This window comes from Pteropus vampyrus, unplaced genomic scaffold (assembly GCF_000151845.1).
Source record: "Pteropus vampyrus isolate Shadow unplaced genomic scaffold, Pvam_2.0 Scaffold481, whole genome shotgun sequence".
Taxonomy (NCBI): domain Eukaryota; kingdom Metazoa; phylum Chordata; class Mammalia; order Chiroptera; family Pteropodidae; genus Pteropus; species Pteropus vampyrus.
The window spans coordinates 290,529-305,639 of NW_011889262.1; the positions used below are offsets into that span (position 1 = coordinate 290,529).

The 15,111-nt window shown below is 32.6% G+C and overlaps 1 protein-coding gene across 1 annotated transcript in view; it reads right to left on the reverse strand.

Annotated features, from left to right (window-relative positions):
* LOC105307146 (ankyrin repeat domain-containing protein 26-like) overlaps positions 1 to 15,111 on the reverse strand; it is a 122,247-nt gene that overhangs the window by 42,176 nt on the left and 64,960 nt on the right. Inside the window, 5 exon segments of the mRNA XM_011382508.1 lie at positions 2,406 to 2,570; positions 5,845 to 6,005; positions 10,127 to 10,200; positions 14,329 to 14,401; positions 14,496 to 14,524. Coding sequence (XP_011380810.1) covers positions 2,406 to 2,570; positions 5,845 to 6,005; positions 10,127 to 10,200; positions 14,329 to 14,401; positions 14,496 to 14,524 — 502 coding nt within the window.

A 15,111-nucleotide genomic window follows, 5' to 3' on the forward strand; every position in this document is an offset into this window, starting at 1 on the left:
ATATTCCGTGTTCTTGGATTGGAAGAATCAACATAGTTAAAATGACCTTATTATCTACAGCATTATACAGATTTAATGCAATGCCCGTCAAAATCCCATCAGCATTTTTTAAAGAAATACAACAAAAAAAATCATTAGATTTGTATGGACACACAAAAGACCTCGAATTGCCAAATCCATTCTGAGAAAAAAGAACGAGGCTGGAGGCATCACTCTGCCCAACTTCAAATTATACTACAAAGTGACAGTAATCAAAACAGCATGGTATTAGCAGCAAAACAGACGCACGGACCAGTGGAAAAGAATCGAGAGTCCAGAAGTAAATCCCTATTTATATGGGCAAATAATTTTCAACAAAAAAAGCCAAAAACATACAGTGGAGAAAGGAAAGCCTCCTCAATAAATGGTGCTGGGAAAATTGGAAGGCCACCTGCAAAAGAATGAAACTAGACTGTTGTCTATCGTCACACACCAAAAGTAACTCAAAATGGATTAAGGACATGAATAGAAGACGTGAAACAATAAAATGCATAGAAGAAAACATAGGAACTAAACTCAAGGACCTTGGACTTAAAGAGGATTTTATGAATTTGACCTCAAAAGTAAGGGAAGGAAAAGCAAAAATGAATGAATGGGACTACATGAAACTAAAAAGCTTTTCTGCACAGCAAAAGAAATCATCAACAAGGTAAAGAGACAACCATCCAAATGTGAAAATATATTTGCAAGCAATGCCTCCGATAATGGCCTAATATCCAAAATATACAAAGAACTCATACAACTCCATAACAACATAAAAACAAATGATCCAATCAAAAATGGGCAGAAGACCTGAACAGACACTTCTCCCTAGAGGTCATACAAATGGCCTACAAATATATGAAAAGATGCTCAACATTGCTAGCAATTAGGGAAATGCAAATCAAAACCACAATGAGATACCATCTCACACCCATTAGAATAGCTATAATCAACAGGACAAGTAATAACAAATGCTGGAGAGAATGCAGAGAAAAAGGAACCCTCATACACTGCAAATTGGTACAGCCGCTATGGAAAACATTGAGGTTCCTCAAAACACTAAGAATTGATCTACCATATGATCCAGCCATCCCTCTACTGGGTATTTAGCCCAAAGACTTGAAAACCCATATCAGAAAATATATTTGCACACCGATGTTCATAGCAGCATTATTCACAGTGGCCAGGACATGGAAGCAATTGAAGTGTCCTATGATAGATGATTGAATAAAGAATCTGTGGTACATACATATGATGGAATATTACTCAGCCATAAGAAGAGATGAAATACTGCCATTTGCGACAACATGGATGGACCTTAAATTAATCCTGCTAAGTGAAATAAGCCAGACTGAAAAGTTGGAAATCACATGATATTACTTATATGTGAGATATAAACCTAAAAGCAACAAATGAACAAGACAAACAGAGACTCATGGACATGGACAATGGACTAGTGGTTACCAGAGGGTATGGGGTGGGGGAGGAGGAAAGAGGTAGACAGGGTAAAGGGGGTCAAATATAGGGGGTTGGGGGATGGTGAAGTGGGTAAAGGGGATCAAATATATGGTAACTGAAGGAATTGGACTTTGGGTGGTAATCACACAATAGAATATATAAACGTCAAATTATAATGTACACCTGAAAATTATGTAATTGTATTAACCAATGTTACCCCAGTACACTTAATAAAAAAAGAAAAAAAGAAAGAAAGAATTCGGTTCTATTCAGTAGGCCTCAATGTTCATATATTTATTATTTTAATTTTTAAATATGCATATGATGGTACAACTTTTAAGTAGTCATCTGCATAGTCATCATATGAAAATATTCCACTGTGGAAACCAATCAGAATGAACAACTTCTTATCATAAGAGTATACATGAATAGAAGTACTATGGACAATTAGTTTTCTACAATCTTTGCAAGATAATGTAATGGAATCAACTGGCTCTCTAATACTTGAAAATGCAAATAAAATTAAATATAGTAAACACATCCTAATGGTCTACTGGATCATTTTTCAACAATATGTAAATACACTCTAAAAGTTCCAATCTTAAATAAGAACATAAATGAATAAACCTCCCTTAAACTCCACATTTTTCCTTAGTCATTAACCATTTCTCTGTTGCTTTCCCCCAAAAAAATTTTCTACGAAGTGGTTTATACGATTCTCTACAGTCTCGCTTCCAGAGCAACTATGTATTGAAAATACTCCTAGCCAGAGTCTCTTGTCCTCATGTTAACCTTTCAACAGTGTTTGATATAGATGAGAATTCTCTTGCCTTGGCATGTACACTATGTCATGCTGTTTTGCTTCCAGAAAAAGTAGTGAATGCTAATATTCCTTCACCTAGAAATAGAGCATTTGTAGATTCTACTTTCCTTCACCCTGATCTATTTCACTTAAACTGCTGTTATCATTCACCTGAAGTTGACCACTGGTTAGTGAATTGGCCTTCTCAAACACAGGTGTAATAACAAATTTTTTTGATGTCCTTTTTTCATTTTCATTTTTCTTTACTTTCCTTATAAGGTACAAAGACCTCTACTTTAAAAATCCATTAAAAAGCCAATGTTTTCTAAAAATTCTAGTGATAAATACAAAAAACAATATTTGTAAAATTCCAACTGTTATCCATCTTAATTAATTTACTAATTCACAAAACAGTTATGAAGTACCAACCACAAGCAAAGAAAAATACATTCCTCATGTCAAAGATAGATATACAAGTAAAATATACTGTGATATGTGAGAGCTGACATATGACTAGTTGTAAGTGATCACAAGAAAGGCTTTACAGAAGATATAAACAGAGGAAGTCAGCAAGAAAAGAAATGGAAGGAAGCCGTTCTACTTAGAGATCAAAATGTGAGACAAAGATTAGGGTTCAATCAATCAGCGACCACTGGCTCACTTACCAGCAAATCAATGTCAGTTGCTTTCTCCTGAAAGAAAGCCAATCAGAGACAACTTGACTCAAATAAACATGCCTCAGAGTGCCAAGCGAACAACGACGGTCTCACCAGAATATCCATGTTGCTTCAGATGATGTCAACCCTCTTATGCCTCTGAAAATCCACTCTTCCAAAAACCGTATATAAGAAGAGCAGGCTACTTGGTTTGAAAAGGCTGTGCCTGACCAGCAAAGCTCTCTTACTATATTGAGCAACAAATTTCAACTTCATCTTTTTATTTCAGATACTGAGGGCTCATAACCCTTTGGCAAAAAAATTTTAACGGCCTAGAATAATTTACCACCATTATATTTTATTTTTCTTACTAAAATTAAATGAAGTTTGCTATTACATTGATCCATTTTTACCATAATGAAAACAATTAGAGATACCAGTAAAAGAAATGGTGAGTAAATGCGTTTTTAGGCTCTTCTCCCTAAATGGGCAAACACTCAAGGAGGGAATATAACTTATTAGAAAGAGCCAAAAAGAATTTACAAAAATACATATAATTGACAGGCAAAATTGTCAAAATGAGTCCACATCAAACCTGTGTCTTGTTTAGCATAACATGTGAAACAATACACATAGGTTTAACTACATTCACTCAATAAATATTTGAGTAGTACTGTGTGCTAGGCTTTCTTCATGGCACTGAGGATATAGCAGTGAATAGACAAAAATGAAGTGAAGTAAACACACATAATGAACTAGATAAACAAAATTTACAGTATGTTAGAGGAAAGATACTAAAGAAGAGAAATGAAATTTTGATGTGTTGTGGGCATATGGGTAGTGGGAATATGAGTCAGGCTGGGGGAAACCTTGTAAGTGTGTTTTTCCTCCTGAAAACTAAAAGTCCTCGATACCAAATGAAGAAAGTAATTTGGAGGAGAAAGTTTTTTATTGGGTTAACTACTACTGGTAGGTTAAGTAAAACGAGGTCGAAGAAATTATATCTAGATTTATTAAAGTGAAAACCAGTGGTAAACATATGAGAAAAACAATTTTGGAGGAGAAGTGGGACTAAACACTACTAGAGTGAGTTCAAGGAGAATGGAAGGGAAATTGGAATAAAGGACTATCAATAGTTCTTCTAAGGACTTCATAGCTAAGTGGCATGATCATGGATGCTCCAATTTCCTTCTTGTTTAGCTGTAGTTTTCAACCCTTACATAATGATTATGCAGCATTTTAATAATACTTAAAAGTTTTTGAGTTACATGCATGTGGCACTAAATAGTTTTAAAAAATGCCAGAACAGGTACTAAAACATAAATTCACAAAATTATACAACTAAAAGACCTCTTTCTAGATATGTAGGAATTATATAACTTGATTATCATTTTTCTCATGCTTACAACAATCATAGAAAGATTTCACACCTGATGAAAATCCTCCAAGTCTAGAATATTGTACACTACTCAAATGTACTAAGAAATTAGTCTTTTAAAAAATTTGTAACAGAAATAAAGGGGGAAATTCAGAAAATATTCTTAATTTAGAAGCTGAATTTTTGTAAATTGTATAAGATGAAGTCATGGTTGAAATATGTGGTGTGGTGCATACTGAAATAGATTCTCTTTAAAAAAGAAGGATAGTGGCACCTTTAGAAAGAAGATGCATTGCACTAGCAAGCAGCTTGGTTTACAGTGCAGGGGGAGTCAACAAACTAGGGCCTGCAAGCCAAATCTGGCCACTGTCTGTTTTTGTAAATTAAGTTTTATTGGAACAGTCACACTCATTCATCTACCTATTGTTTATAACAGATTTCAGACTGCAAGAAAAGAGACCAGATGGTCCACAATGCCTAAAATATTTATCTGGCTTTCCACAGAAAAGGTCTCTCAAACCCTGATGTAGCAGATTGATCCTTTGATGTACTTTAATAGATCTTACTCAATATACTGAAATGTTTATATAGGATGTGGAACAAATTGTCATGTGAAATTCTTTGGATTTTAGATTAATTTGAGGGTCCAATATTTGAGCATGCATGCATTAGGAACAAAACACGAAAATCTTAATAACTAGAAATTTTGATGGTAACAAAGTAGAGTGCGACATAACTTAGTTGAAACTCAGCAGATATTAAAGGTATGCCAACATAATTTGCATAATAGGATAGGACATACCAAATATTTTAAATATACTTTAATTGTGAAACAATCAGTATACTGTAGACCTAACCTCATTTTTTCCCAATGGTTGTATACTACATTATTTTATGGATATAATAGTTTATTTCCCTATCGATAGATATTTAGACAACCTCCAACTTTTTGATACACAGTCTATAATAAATATCCTTAACATATATAGATGTAACATATTTATATAAATATCCTTAATGCAAATATATATCGCATATCCTTAACATACATATCAAACTATATAGAGTATATGTAATGATCTACTGTATGTTTTATATACATAATAATATATAAGAAATTCCCTTAGAATGTGTGTGTGTGTTTATACATGTCTTGTTTTCCTGTAGGATCTAGTTCCAGAAGTGAAGCTGTTCAGTTGAAGGGATGACATATTTGAAATTTTGAAACACATTGCTAAATTACCAGTATTTCCAAAAGGATATACCAATTTCATCTACCAACAGTATATGAGAATGCCTTTTTCCTCCTTTTTGCCAACTCTGTTTGTTATTTTTTTAGATAACATTTATCATTCTGACTTCAAAAATGGCATTTCATTGTTCGTTAATTTGCGTTTTTCTAACTACCAGGCAAGGCTGAATGTCTAGTCAAAATGTTAAATTTGTTAATCATGAATATTAACTCAAATTAAAATTTATTTTATAGGAAAATAACAATTACTGACTGTTAACTATTGTTATAGGCTTACCTATCAGAATCTGCATTTTCCATAATAGGAAATGGCTCATTATCAGTTTTTCCACTCTTTCTGTATCGAATTAATCCCTCGCTGTCTCCAGCAGCAGTATTATATATGTTTTCTGTTGCTTCCATGTCACTACTTTTGTGCCTTTTCCTTTCTTCTTCAAGCTTCAATGAAAGTTTGATACTAAGAATAATTGTTATCACTTTCTTCATTATAAAGACCCTTTCTGTTTTCATTAATTTTATCATTTGGCTCTGAGTTTCATTATCATGACTTTCACCAATAAAAATATTTCTGTGTTTACTTCATTATTACATGTCATTGAAGTTACTGGTAAATTCTGCTTCCTTTTTATTTCAGTAAAGGAAGCAGAATTTTCCAACATGTCAGAAAGGGCTCTCTTAACTTTGTACTCTTGTTCACATTTACTCGGTGATACCTAACATCCACACACCCCATATTTGACCAGCAAAGACAGATAAATGAAAATCAAAGGCACAAAATTTGTCCTTTTCTATCTTCACCAACTCAATTCTGCATTAGACAGACAGATTTAGGGGATGTGATATTGTGCTTCCTCTTTCTGCACTCAGCTCTTCTTTCTCCCATTGTCTTTTCCAATTATTTTTCCTTCTGGATCATGGAAATATAAAAAATGTGGTGGTATTCATAAAATAGATAATCCAAAGTTTCCCAAAACATAGAGGCTGAGTGAATCTGATAAGTCATTAGCTAATGTAGAATTCTGGAAAATGAGTAATGCTCCCCCAAATTCACATTCAATACTATAAAATTGTATATAGAGAGGGCCTATATACAAAGAAGTAATTATCTACTTCAGGGCCATATTTACTGACAATGGGAATAAAATCAAGAAAGCTTACATGATTTGTCCAAAGTTCCTAAAGATACATTACCTAGTATTTAATGGCACCGAAAGAGATGATACAACTCTCTAATACTGAATGAGATAAATGACCAGATGAATTTATCGAATTGATTTGATAAATTAAAAATGTGACTTTTGCAGTCATTTAATGCCTTAGTGGGGGGTGGGGGGGAAGCTCATATACTTTGTCTTTGGAAGCAGACTATAACAATTTTGTCTGTCTTAAAAAATCAATGTACCTCAAAACTCATTTTTCTACTTTAGAATTAAACACTGAAAATTTTGCATAGAGGTTATGCTCTCTCTATGATAAAATCATCCATGTCAAAATGTACCATACTTTTTCTGAGATCAGACAAGATGGGGTGTGTTCAGGATGGTATGGCTGTAGACAACTTTTTAAAACAACATAATATAAAGGTTTGACTTAACAAAAACATCTGAGAGTAGTAATAAAATTATATACATATATAATAGGCTTTACTCTATATACTGAAATCTTTATATAGAATGTGGAACAAATTGCATTGTGAAATTCTTCTTTGGATTTCAGATTAAAGTGAGGGTCCCGTATTTGAGCACGCATGCATTAGGAACAAAACATGAAAATCTAATAACAAGCATATTTGATGGTAAAGTAGAGTGCCACTGTAGCACAGAACTTACTGTTGAAACTCAGCAGATATTTAAGGTATATATGTATATATACACAATCTAAAGTATAAAAATAAGTTAGTTTAGCTGGGAATATTTGTTTATATTCCTTCTCTCAGACATTGCTTCTTTCCCATTTAATTGTTTATGGAATGCAATTTATATTGAAGCCAAAATACTTAAAAAGTGAACAAACCTAGAGCTTATTGTGTGTTTCCTTTATATATTTCTGGTGCAGAGAGTCACATGGTACATAGCTAAATTAGTTTCTTAGCTCCTATGGAAGACTGACAAAGAATTAAGTTGATTAAGGAAAAAAATTATGAGAATGTTTACCTAAACTCTAATTATTTAGATGGCAGTAATAATCTATTTCTAGACACGGTTACACATTTAGACAACCCCATTTTATACACAAACTCTTTTTAAATCAAAAAATCAAAATGAATCAGATAATTGATAAAAAGAATAAACAAAGAGTAGCAGCAAGTGAAACTCTACCTCTTTTTTAAGTTGAACTTTTGCTTTTTCCAAAGCCAAGATCTCTACTTTTAATATGTGTATCTCATTCATAAACTTTTGTGGCTCTTGCTCTAATTCTTCATACAGATATACTTTAGAGGATCCATCACTATACAGTGGAGAACTTACATTTTCTAATTCAGTTTCTGAGCTTTCGCAGTCATTAGCGCTGCAATTATCTACAAGTGATGGCTTCTGGAACAGGCTTTGATTAGGTTTTATTTCCTTATAAGTATTTGTAACAGCAGAAATAGCATGCCTTTTTATTTGAATCATGTGTTTCACTTCACTGGAGTCGGCAAAACTCGAATCTAGAAGACTTTGCGGATCACTAGACCGATGAGTGTGTCCGATGCTGAATTTCCGGTCAGTGGTGTTTGGGTTCATGTCTTTTGTCTTCTGCATATCAAAATGTTGGTCCCCTTTCACTTCCAATGTAACCCCTGGGTTCCTATTTTTATTTTCTGAATCACTGTACAAACTCTCTTTATTTTCATTACAAACATGTTCAGAGTCTGATTTGTTCTCATTCTCGTGTTGTAATTTATTTTCATTTAAACAAAGCTTAGAAGATGACCAGCAAGCATATCCCAGGGACCAAGAGCCTGAATGAGATAGAAAGACATTTTCAACAGGGGGTTCTTCTTGTTCGGAAAATGCCTGGAACACTGCAGAGACGGACACTCCAAATGCATCTTTTCCCTGACAATGAAGTATATTATCTGGGAAATTAGAAGGTATTTCTCTTAAGCTTGCTCCTTCTTCAGAGTTGTCAGGTGGTGACTCTTCCTCAGGACAGCCAGTAGTTTTGTATTTCCCACAAATTTCACCAAACTTCTGCTTTAACTCATTTGTGATGAGTTTTAACTTATTTTTCCACTCTAATTTGCCTTGTTTGATCAACATTTCCTCAACCTTTTGCACACAAGAATGTCTTGAATATGCAGATATGTCATCTCCATCACATCTCTTATTCATGTCTGATCCTTGAGACATTTTTTGCAGATGCAAAAGCGGAAGACTAATTTGCTTGGTTTGATTTTTAAATGTCTTTCCTGTCGGCGTACATGTTTGTGAAATGACTTGATCCTTAAGGAATCGCGAATGGACAAAGGAAAATTAGAATGTATTTAATACTTAACAGCTAAACTTTTAAATCTATGTTTATGTACTCCCAAATCCAGTGGGATTGTAACTAAGAAGTGAAAAATAACTTGCCTGAGTCTAAATTAGGACAAAAACATGAACTGGCACTCCTAATTTTGTCTGTTTGAACTAAACAGCTTTTCTTATGTTAAATACACCAAAAATGGGTCGATGACTTTTAATGTTACAAAATCTTCCTCATTTAAAACATTTTACCTCACCATATCTGAAAGAGTGAGCTTATACAATACATTTATGAATAAAGATTAATAACTGGAGAAGACACAAACTATAAATTATTGTAAGCCAAAATCATTAACATCAATGAGAAAGAAAACCAACTTCTTTAATTTTAATTTAATTATATGCTATGATAGTGCTATGTGCTGATATACTAATCTCTTGCATCCAATTCTAACATCCACAAATGAGGGTGGAATAAAATTTTTATAATATTACTGATTTATTACACTGTAATAAAATGAATTAGAAGGTTATTGCTTGTACCCTAAAAAGAAAAAGATCCCATCCTGGAAGGTGTGATTATCTTAATAGTCAGTTTAGTTGATTTTATGACCTTATTTTCTCCTTGACTGTAGATTATGAAGTTAATTACACAGAAATTACAAGGCAGAATAAATCTTAACCTTGACATTAGTGACTAGAAATACCAATTTGCAAATTTTGAACCACTGAAAATGATGACTCCTTTCACATCAATCCAACCTAGTGGCCATCATTTTTATACTGTTAATAATTTCATCTTTTTATCATATGATTCTATATTTGATGTTACCTTCTTTATTGTGTAAGGAAGTTATAAAAATGACAGAAGCAAATAATAGTCAGAAATTTTTTTGTCTTAATCCAAGGAAGAAGCTTAGCTGTAAGTTACTATGGATTCAAACAAAATTTTAAGATTATAACTAGGTAAAATGTTATAAAACTCAATATTCAATTATGAATTATTGACTATAAACAGGTAGCTTGAAAAGTAATTTCAATTGAATTAGAATTCCTTATGAAATCATAGAAAATATGATACCAGAAATTTCAATTAAAATTTTTATGTACCTGTGGGTAGTTATATTGGCTTCCATCAAGCTTTTCTTGCTTTTCCTCCGATGTCATTTCTAAGTCTAGTTCTGCTGATAAATCCATATATTAGTTAAATCTACAAATCTTTATGAAAAACAGCAAATAATATTTTATCAATTGAGAATTTAAATTAAAATTAATCCTTATCTGAGTGTTTATCTCTTTAAAAAATACTTATAATTATCTAAAACTTTGACAAACCATTTGGGAAATAATAGATGTCACAATGTTCAAGGCATACAAACACCTCAGAAATACATTCACAAATTCATTCATGCAACATCAATGAAAAATCAATCAAAAACAAAACAAAATTTGGAAACACAGTACACCATATAAGGTCACATTATAACCTCTAACTCATAATAGTACCTTTTTAACACTCTAAGCTTCAACAGCATCGTTATTTGTAGTTTCCAAAATTACTGCTAATTTTAATGCTTTTATCAGTGTACACCCTTCCTTATATAGAAAATGTTTTTCTTAGTATTTTGACAAATGTCTTTTCATCTTTTAGGACTCAGCACTGGGCTTTGAGGATCAGAGTTATCAGAAATAGCTTTTTTAGAGATAATGTCTCTGCCGAGACTTAAACTATGAGGTTAGCCAGAAACAAAGGGGTAGAAGGCAGGAAAGGCAGAAAGCTTACAAGGCTGTGCTATGAAGATAGAGGGAGAAGCATACAACAGCATAAAGCTTGTCTAATACAGATGGCGAGGCGGGCATCACCGGCAATCGAGTAATTCCAGAGGAAAGGTAGATCGTTGAAAGCTCTACAGATGGAAAGTTAGGTAGAAGTCAGATCATAAAAGGCTTATATGTAATTTTAAGATGCCTGGATGCAATATGGTTTAACCAGTGGCTCGTGGTCATATATGCATTGAGATTCATAACTCTAAATGTTGTGGTAGTGATGAACTGGAGGGGCATAAGAATAAATAGGAGACAATTTAGCAGGCAAAAATGTAAAATATAGATGATGCAGGCCAGAACTAAGACAATGTGCTAGAAATATTTAAGATGTAAATATTTAAGATGCACTCACTATAAAATAAATCTTTATTCTATGAATAGATGAACAAATCCTGAGTACCTGGAAAACTAGACTCTGCTCATGGCTTTATAGAATTATCAACTAAGAAGTGAAATGAACTATGTAAACTCTTTTAAGTTGCTTCAATTCCTTTTGTAGATTTTCTGTTTCACATATTTCTGTGTTGAGGGAGCTTGGGTATGTTTTTACGAGGCATCTGAAGAAATAAGACACCTGTATACATATGTAAATAACTTTAAATTTATGGCTTGTAGCCATTACTCTAGGAGATAATTGAAAGTCTTTTTGTAAAGACAATGCTACTACCAGAGTTAAGAAAAACAAAGAATGTGAAACTATAGAGGTGAAAAAATACTGTATGTTTTATTACTAAAGACCTGATCATAAGACTAATAAAGGGCCCTAAATTAATGATACATTAAATGAAACACATATTAGATGTAGTCAGTCAATAGAATGAGTATCCTAGCAAAATTAAAATTGGTTTTCCATGTTGTTTTTTTATTCCAGATGTTGTTTATAAATTATACATCACTCCTTTAAAACAACATTTCTTGTGAAATATTTATTCATCAAAAAAAATTTTTAAAGTGACACACGATGTGGACACAGCTGAGAAGGAAGTATTAAAGAGCAAAATCTCAGAGATACCCATAACTGTTAGAAAAGCCAATTCTAAAATATATAAAATCATAGAACACATAAGAAATATTTTAATATTTGCTTTTAAAAGATGCTTTTTCAGTTACACTGAATATAGTGATAACTAATACTTGTGAATTCAGACCTATAAAAATAAAGCCAAGAAATTATGTTTTGTGTCTGTAGGCAATCTTTAGATTTTTACCTAATTTTTCCATTTAGTCTTATAGTTCTAAATAAAATCTTGGTACCCAATGCCAAGTGTATGCTAAATACTAACCTAAACAAAATTACTCTTTTCCCTAATGCTCCTTCTTATGTAGATATGTGTCATGTTGGTTATAAGAAGAATGCCAATAGTTTGCTAAAAGGTATTCTGTTATGCTGTGGGTTGCATAGACAAAGGAAAATTAAAGTAGATTTTGCCACTAAATGATTTTTGAAAACTCAGAAGTATGGTGAAGCCCCCAGTGGTGGTCTAGGGTTGAACTCTTTTTGTTTCTTTATTACCTTCTTTGCTCTCTCTGATGTTTTCTGGTAGCCGTGATCCACACAGGTCATGGAGCCTATCCTCCGCTATTAGCAACATAGCTCCAATATTAGTCTTGTCTTTATGTATCAAGTTCATCTGTCCAAAGTCTGTGGATGCTGACTGATGTGGGGTCATCAATTGTGATACAATTGGGCATTTATCGTCAACTTTCAAATCCCCGGGTCTTTGATAGGTCTCATGATAGAGGGGTAAATTAGGACGATACCAATCTGAAGAATCTGAAAAGAAAGTTTTCATTGATTAGAATGTAAGTAATGCTAATTTTACTAACCTGTAAAAATTCTTTCTCCAGAGCAGCAGTGCCACGTCCTCATCAACCCCCAAACACACTGCTCCTTCACAACGCATTTTATTTTATATGTCCTATACTTGCCATTCACATAGATAAGTTTAATAAATGATTGTCACTCAGCAATTTTTATTACATGGGGTGTTTTCCAGAAAACTTTGCTTATTAGTTAAGATTCTTCAGGGTATGATTTTTTGTTATTATCAAAATTTCTGTCTAACCATTTATTCTAAGTTTAAGTATGCATGACCAACATGGTTTGCAAAAAAATTTAATGAATGATACTACTTTTAATAAGAAACTACTTAATTACAATAAAATGGTCTTTTTAAAATCCGCCATCTTCAGAATTTACTTTCTAAGCTTTAGATAAACAGAAATTCATATGACAATGACGACCTTGGGTGATCTCATTATTTCATGTAAAAATAAGTACATCTTAGTCAGCCACAATCCACAGAGTAAAGAGTATCATGTGACAGAAAATGAATATTCAACACACACATTTTCCTTTTTTAAAAAAATCAAATTTCTTGGATTCAAACTTTTTAAGACAAGTGAAAGAACAAAGGAACAAATGTAGAAATGAAGCTTTACAGCCAATGTTTTATCATGGGGGGGGTTCTTTATAATTTCAAATCCATGAACCCCGTATTTGTTTTAAAACGGTGGTTCTCAGTATCATCTGAGAATGCCTGGAGTCCGAAGATCCATCGCTTCAGGGGGTCCAGGAGGTCAAACTATTTCCACAGGAAAGCTAAATGTTATTTATCATTTTCACTGTCATTCTAGTATAAGTGTACAGAAGAGTTTTCTACAGACATGATATGTGGTAATATCACAGCTCTATGATTAAGGGATCATACCTCTAATGGCTAATGGAATGTGTGTGCTTGTATTTTAAATTTTTCAGTTTAATTTCAGATATGGTCTCTATCAATATGTACAACCCAATTTAAAAAATTCTTTAATAGTCTCAAAAACTATTAACACAATAAAAATATCCTAAGGCCAAAAGTTTCAGAATTACTTTTTTAAAAGTGTGTGTCTACCAAATATTCATTATGATGAATTTCTTCTTTTAATTTTAATCATTTACTTTTTTAAAAGAGTGTGTATACCAAATATTCATTATGATGAATTTCTCCTTTTAATTTTAATCATTTTTAATCATCAAAGACACCGTAAACAACCTCCTCACACACAGCTGATTGGATGGTATAAGCTCATCAGTATGACAACATTTAGATGATATACATTTAAAACACGAAAATATATAGAAACTGAAGCTTTAAGTAAAGGTTGGAACTCAAAAAATATTTTAAAATAATGAGAAGAAACATTAGCATCTAAAATTAACTTCTGGGAAATTCAAATAAGTATGAAAATTCCAGACTGAACAATTTAGAGTACTGAACCAAAACAAAACACATCAGAGTTAAAGATTACATTTAAAATTTTTATTTTACTTATTTTGTAAATAATTTTTCTCAAACATGGATACCAAAAATGACATCTTCTTTATCTCAAAGCAGTCAAATAAATTTATAAAAAAAGAAATTAGAAATAGAAAAACAACGAGCATGTCAAATATTTTTGTTTACTCCCTTTGAGAGTTCAATTTGATTCACAAAATTTACCTGATCTGGATATTTGTATATCCTCCATTTCTATTGCTTCCTTGGGATCAGAATCTTTCACTTCAATGGTATGCTGAATGGATTTTGAAACAAGATGATTAATAACTAATGTACATTTCATATAATTTGTGCTTAATTATCCAAGATAAAAATATAAAAGTTATTACCTTCAAGTGTAGATGTTTCTCAAGGGAATCTAAAAGTGGAAAGGGACATGTACTCAATTATGTGTGACTATGAAAGCCATCTACATATTCATGCAGAGTTAGTGTGGAGCTGAATCCTCATGTTTGGCTTTGGAAATGACTGTAGTAGCGGTTAGTGTTTTTTTTGAGGGGTAGTGAGAGAGTGTTAGAAGAGCAACATGACAGGAATATAAATCCACTATAAATACTGAAAGGAAGTATAATTTAATAAAAAGTACAGTTGAGCTTTCAAAAGTAAGGTTATGTTTCAATGATTCTCACTAAACAAGATCATTCTTCCTATACCAATGTCAACATGCTGATTAATGAGGTGAAACGTGATCTTTCATGAGAGGAATAAAGCATGACCCAGATAGGATCCATGTGAAACTTGATGATAGAATACAACAGAATATCTTGAATTGAGATAATCAGAATCATTTATATCATTATGCTACAAGTTTTAATCATGATCATCAATGTGCCCTCTGATTTAGCAAGTACACAGTTGTCATGAGAGTTTGGTTGAATGCATAATTGATTTAGCAACTGAGAAAGTTATATGAATTGACCAGCTTGGATATACACTTGTAGAACA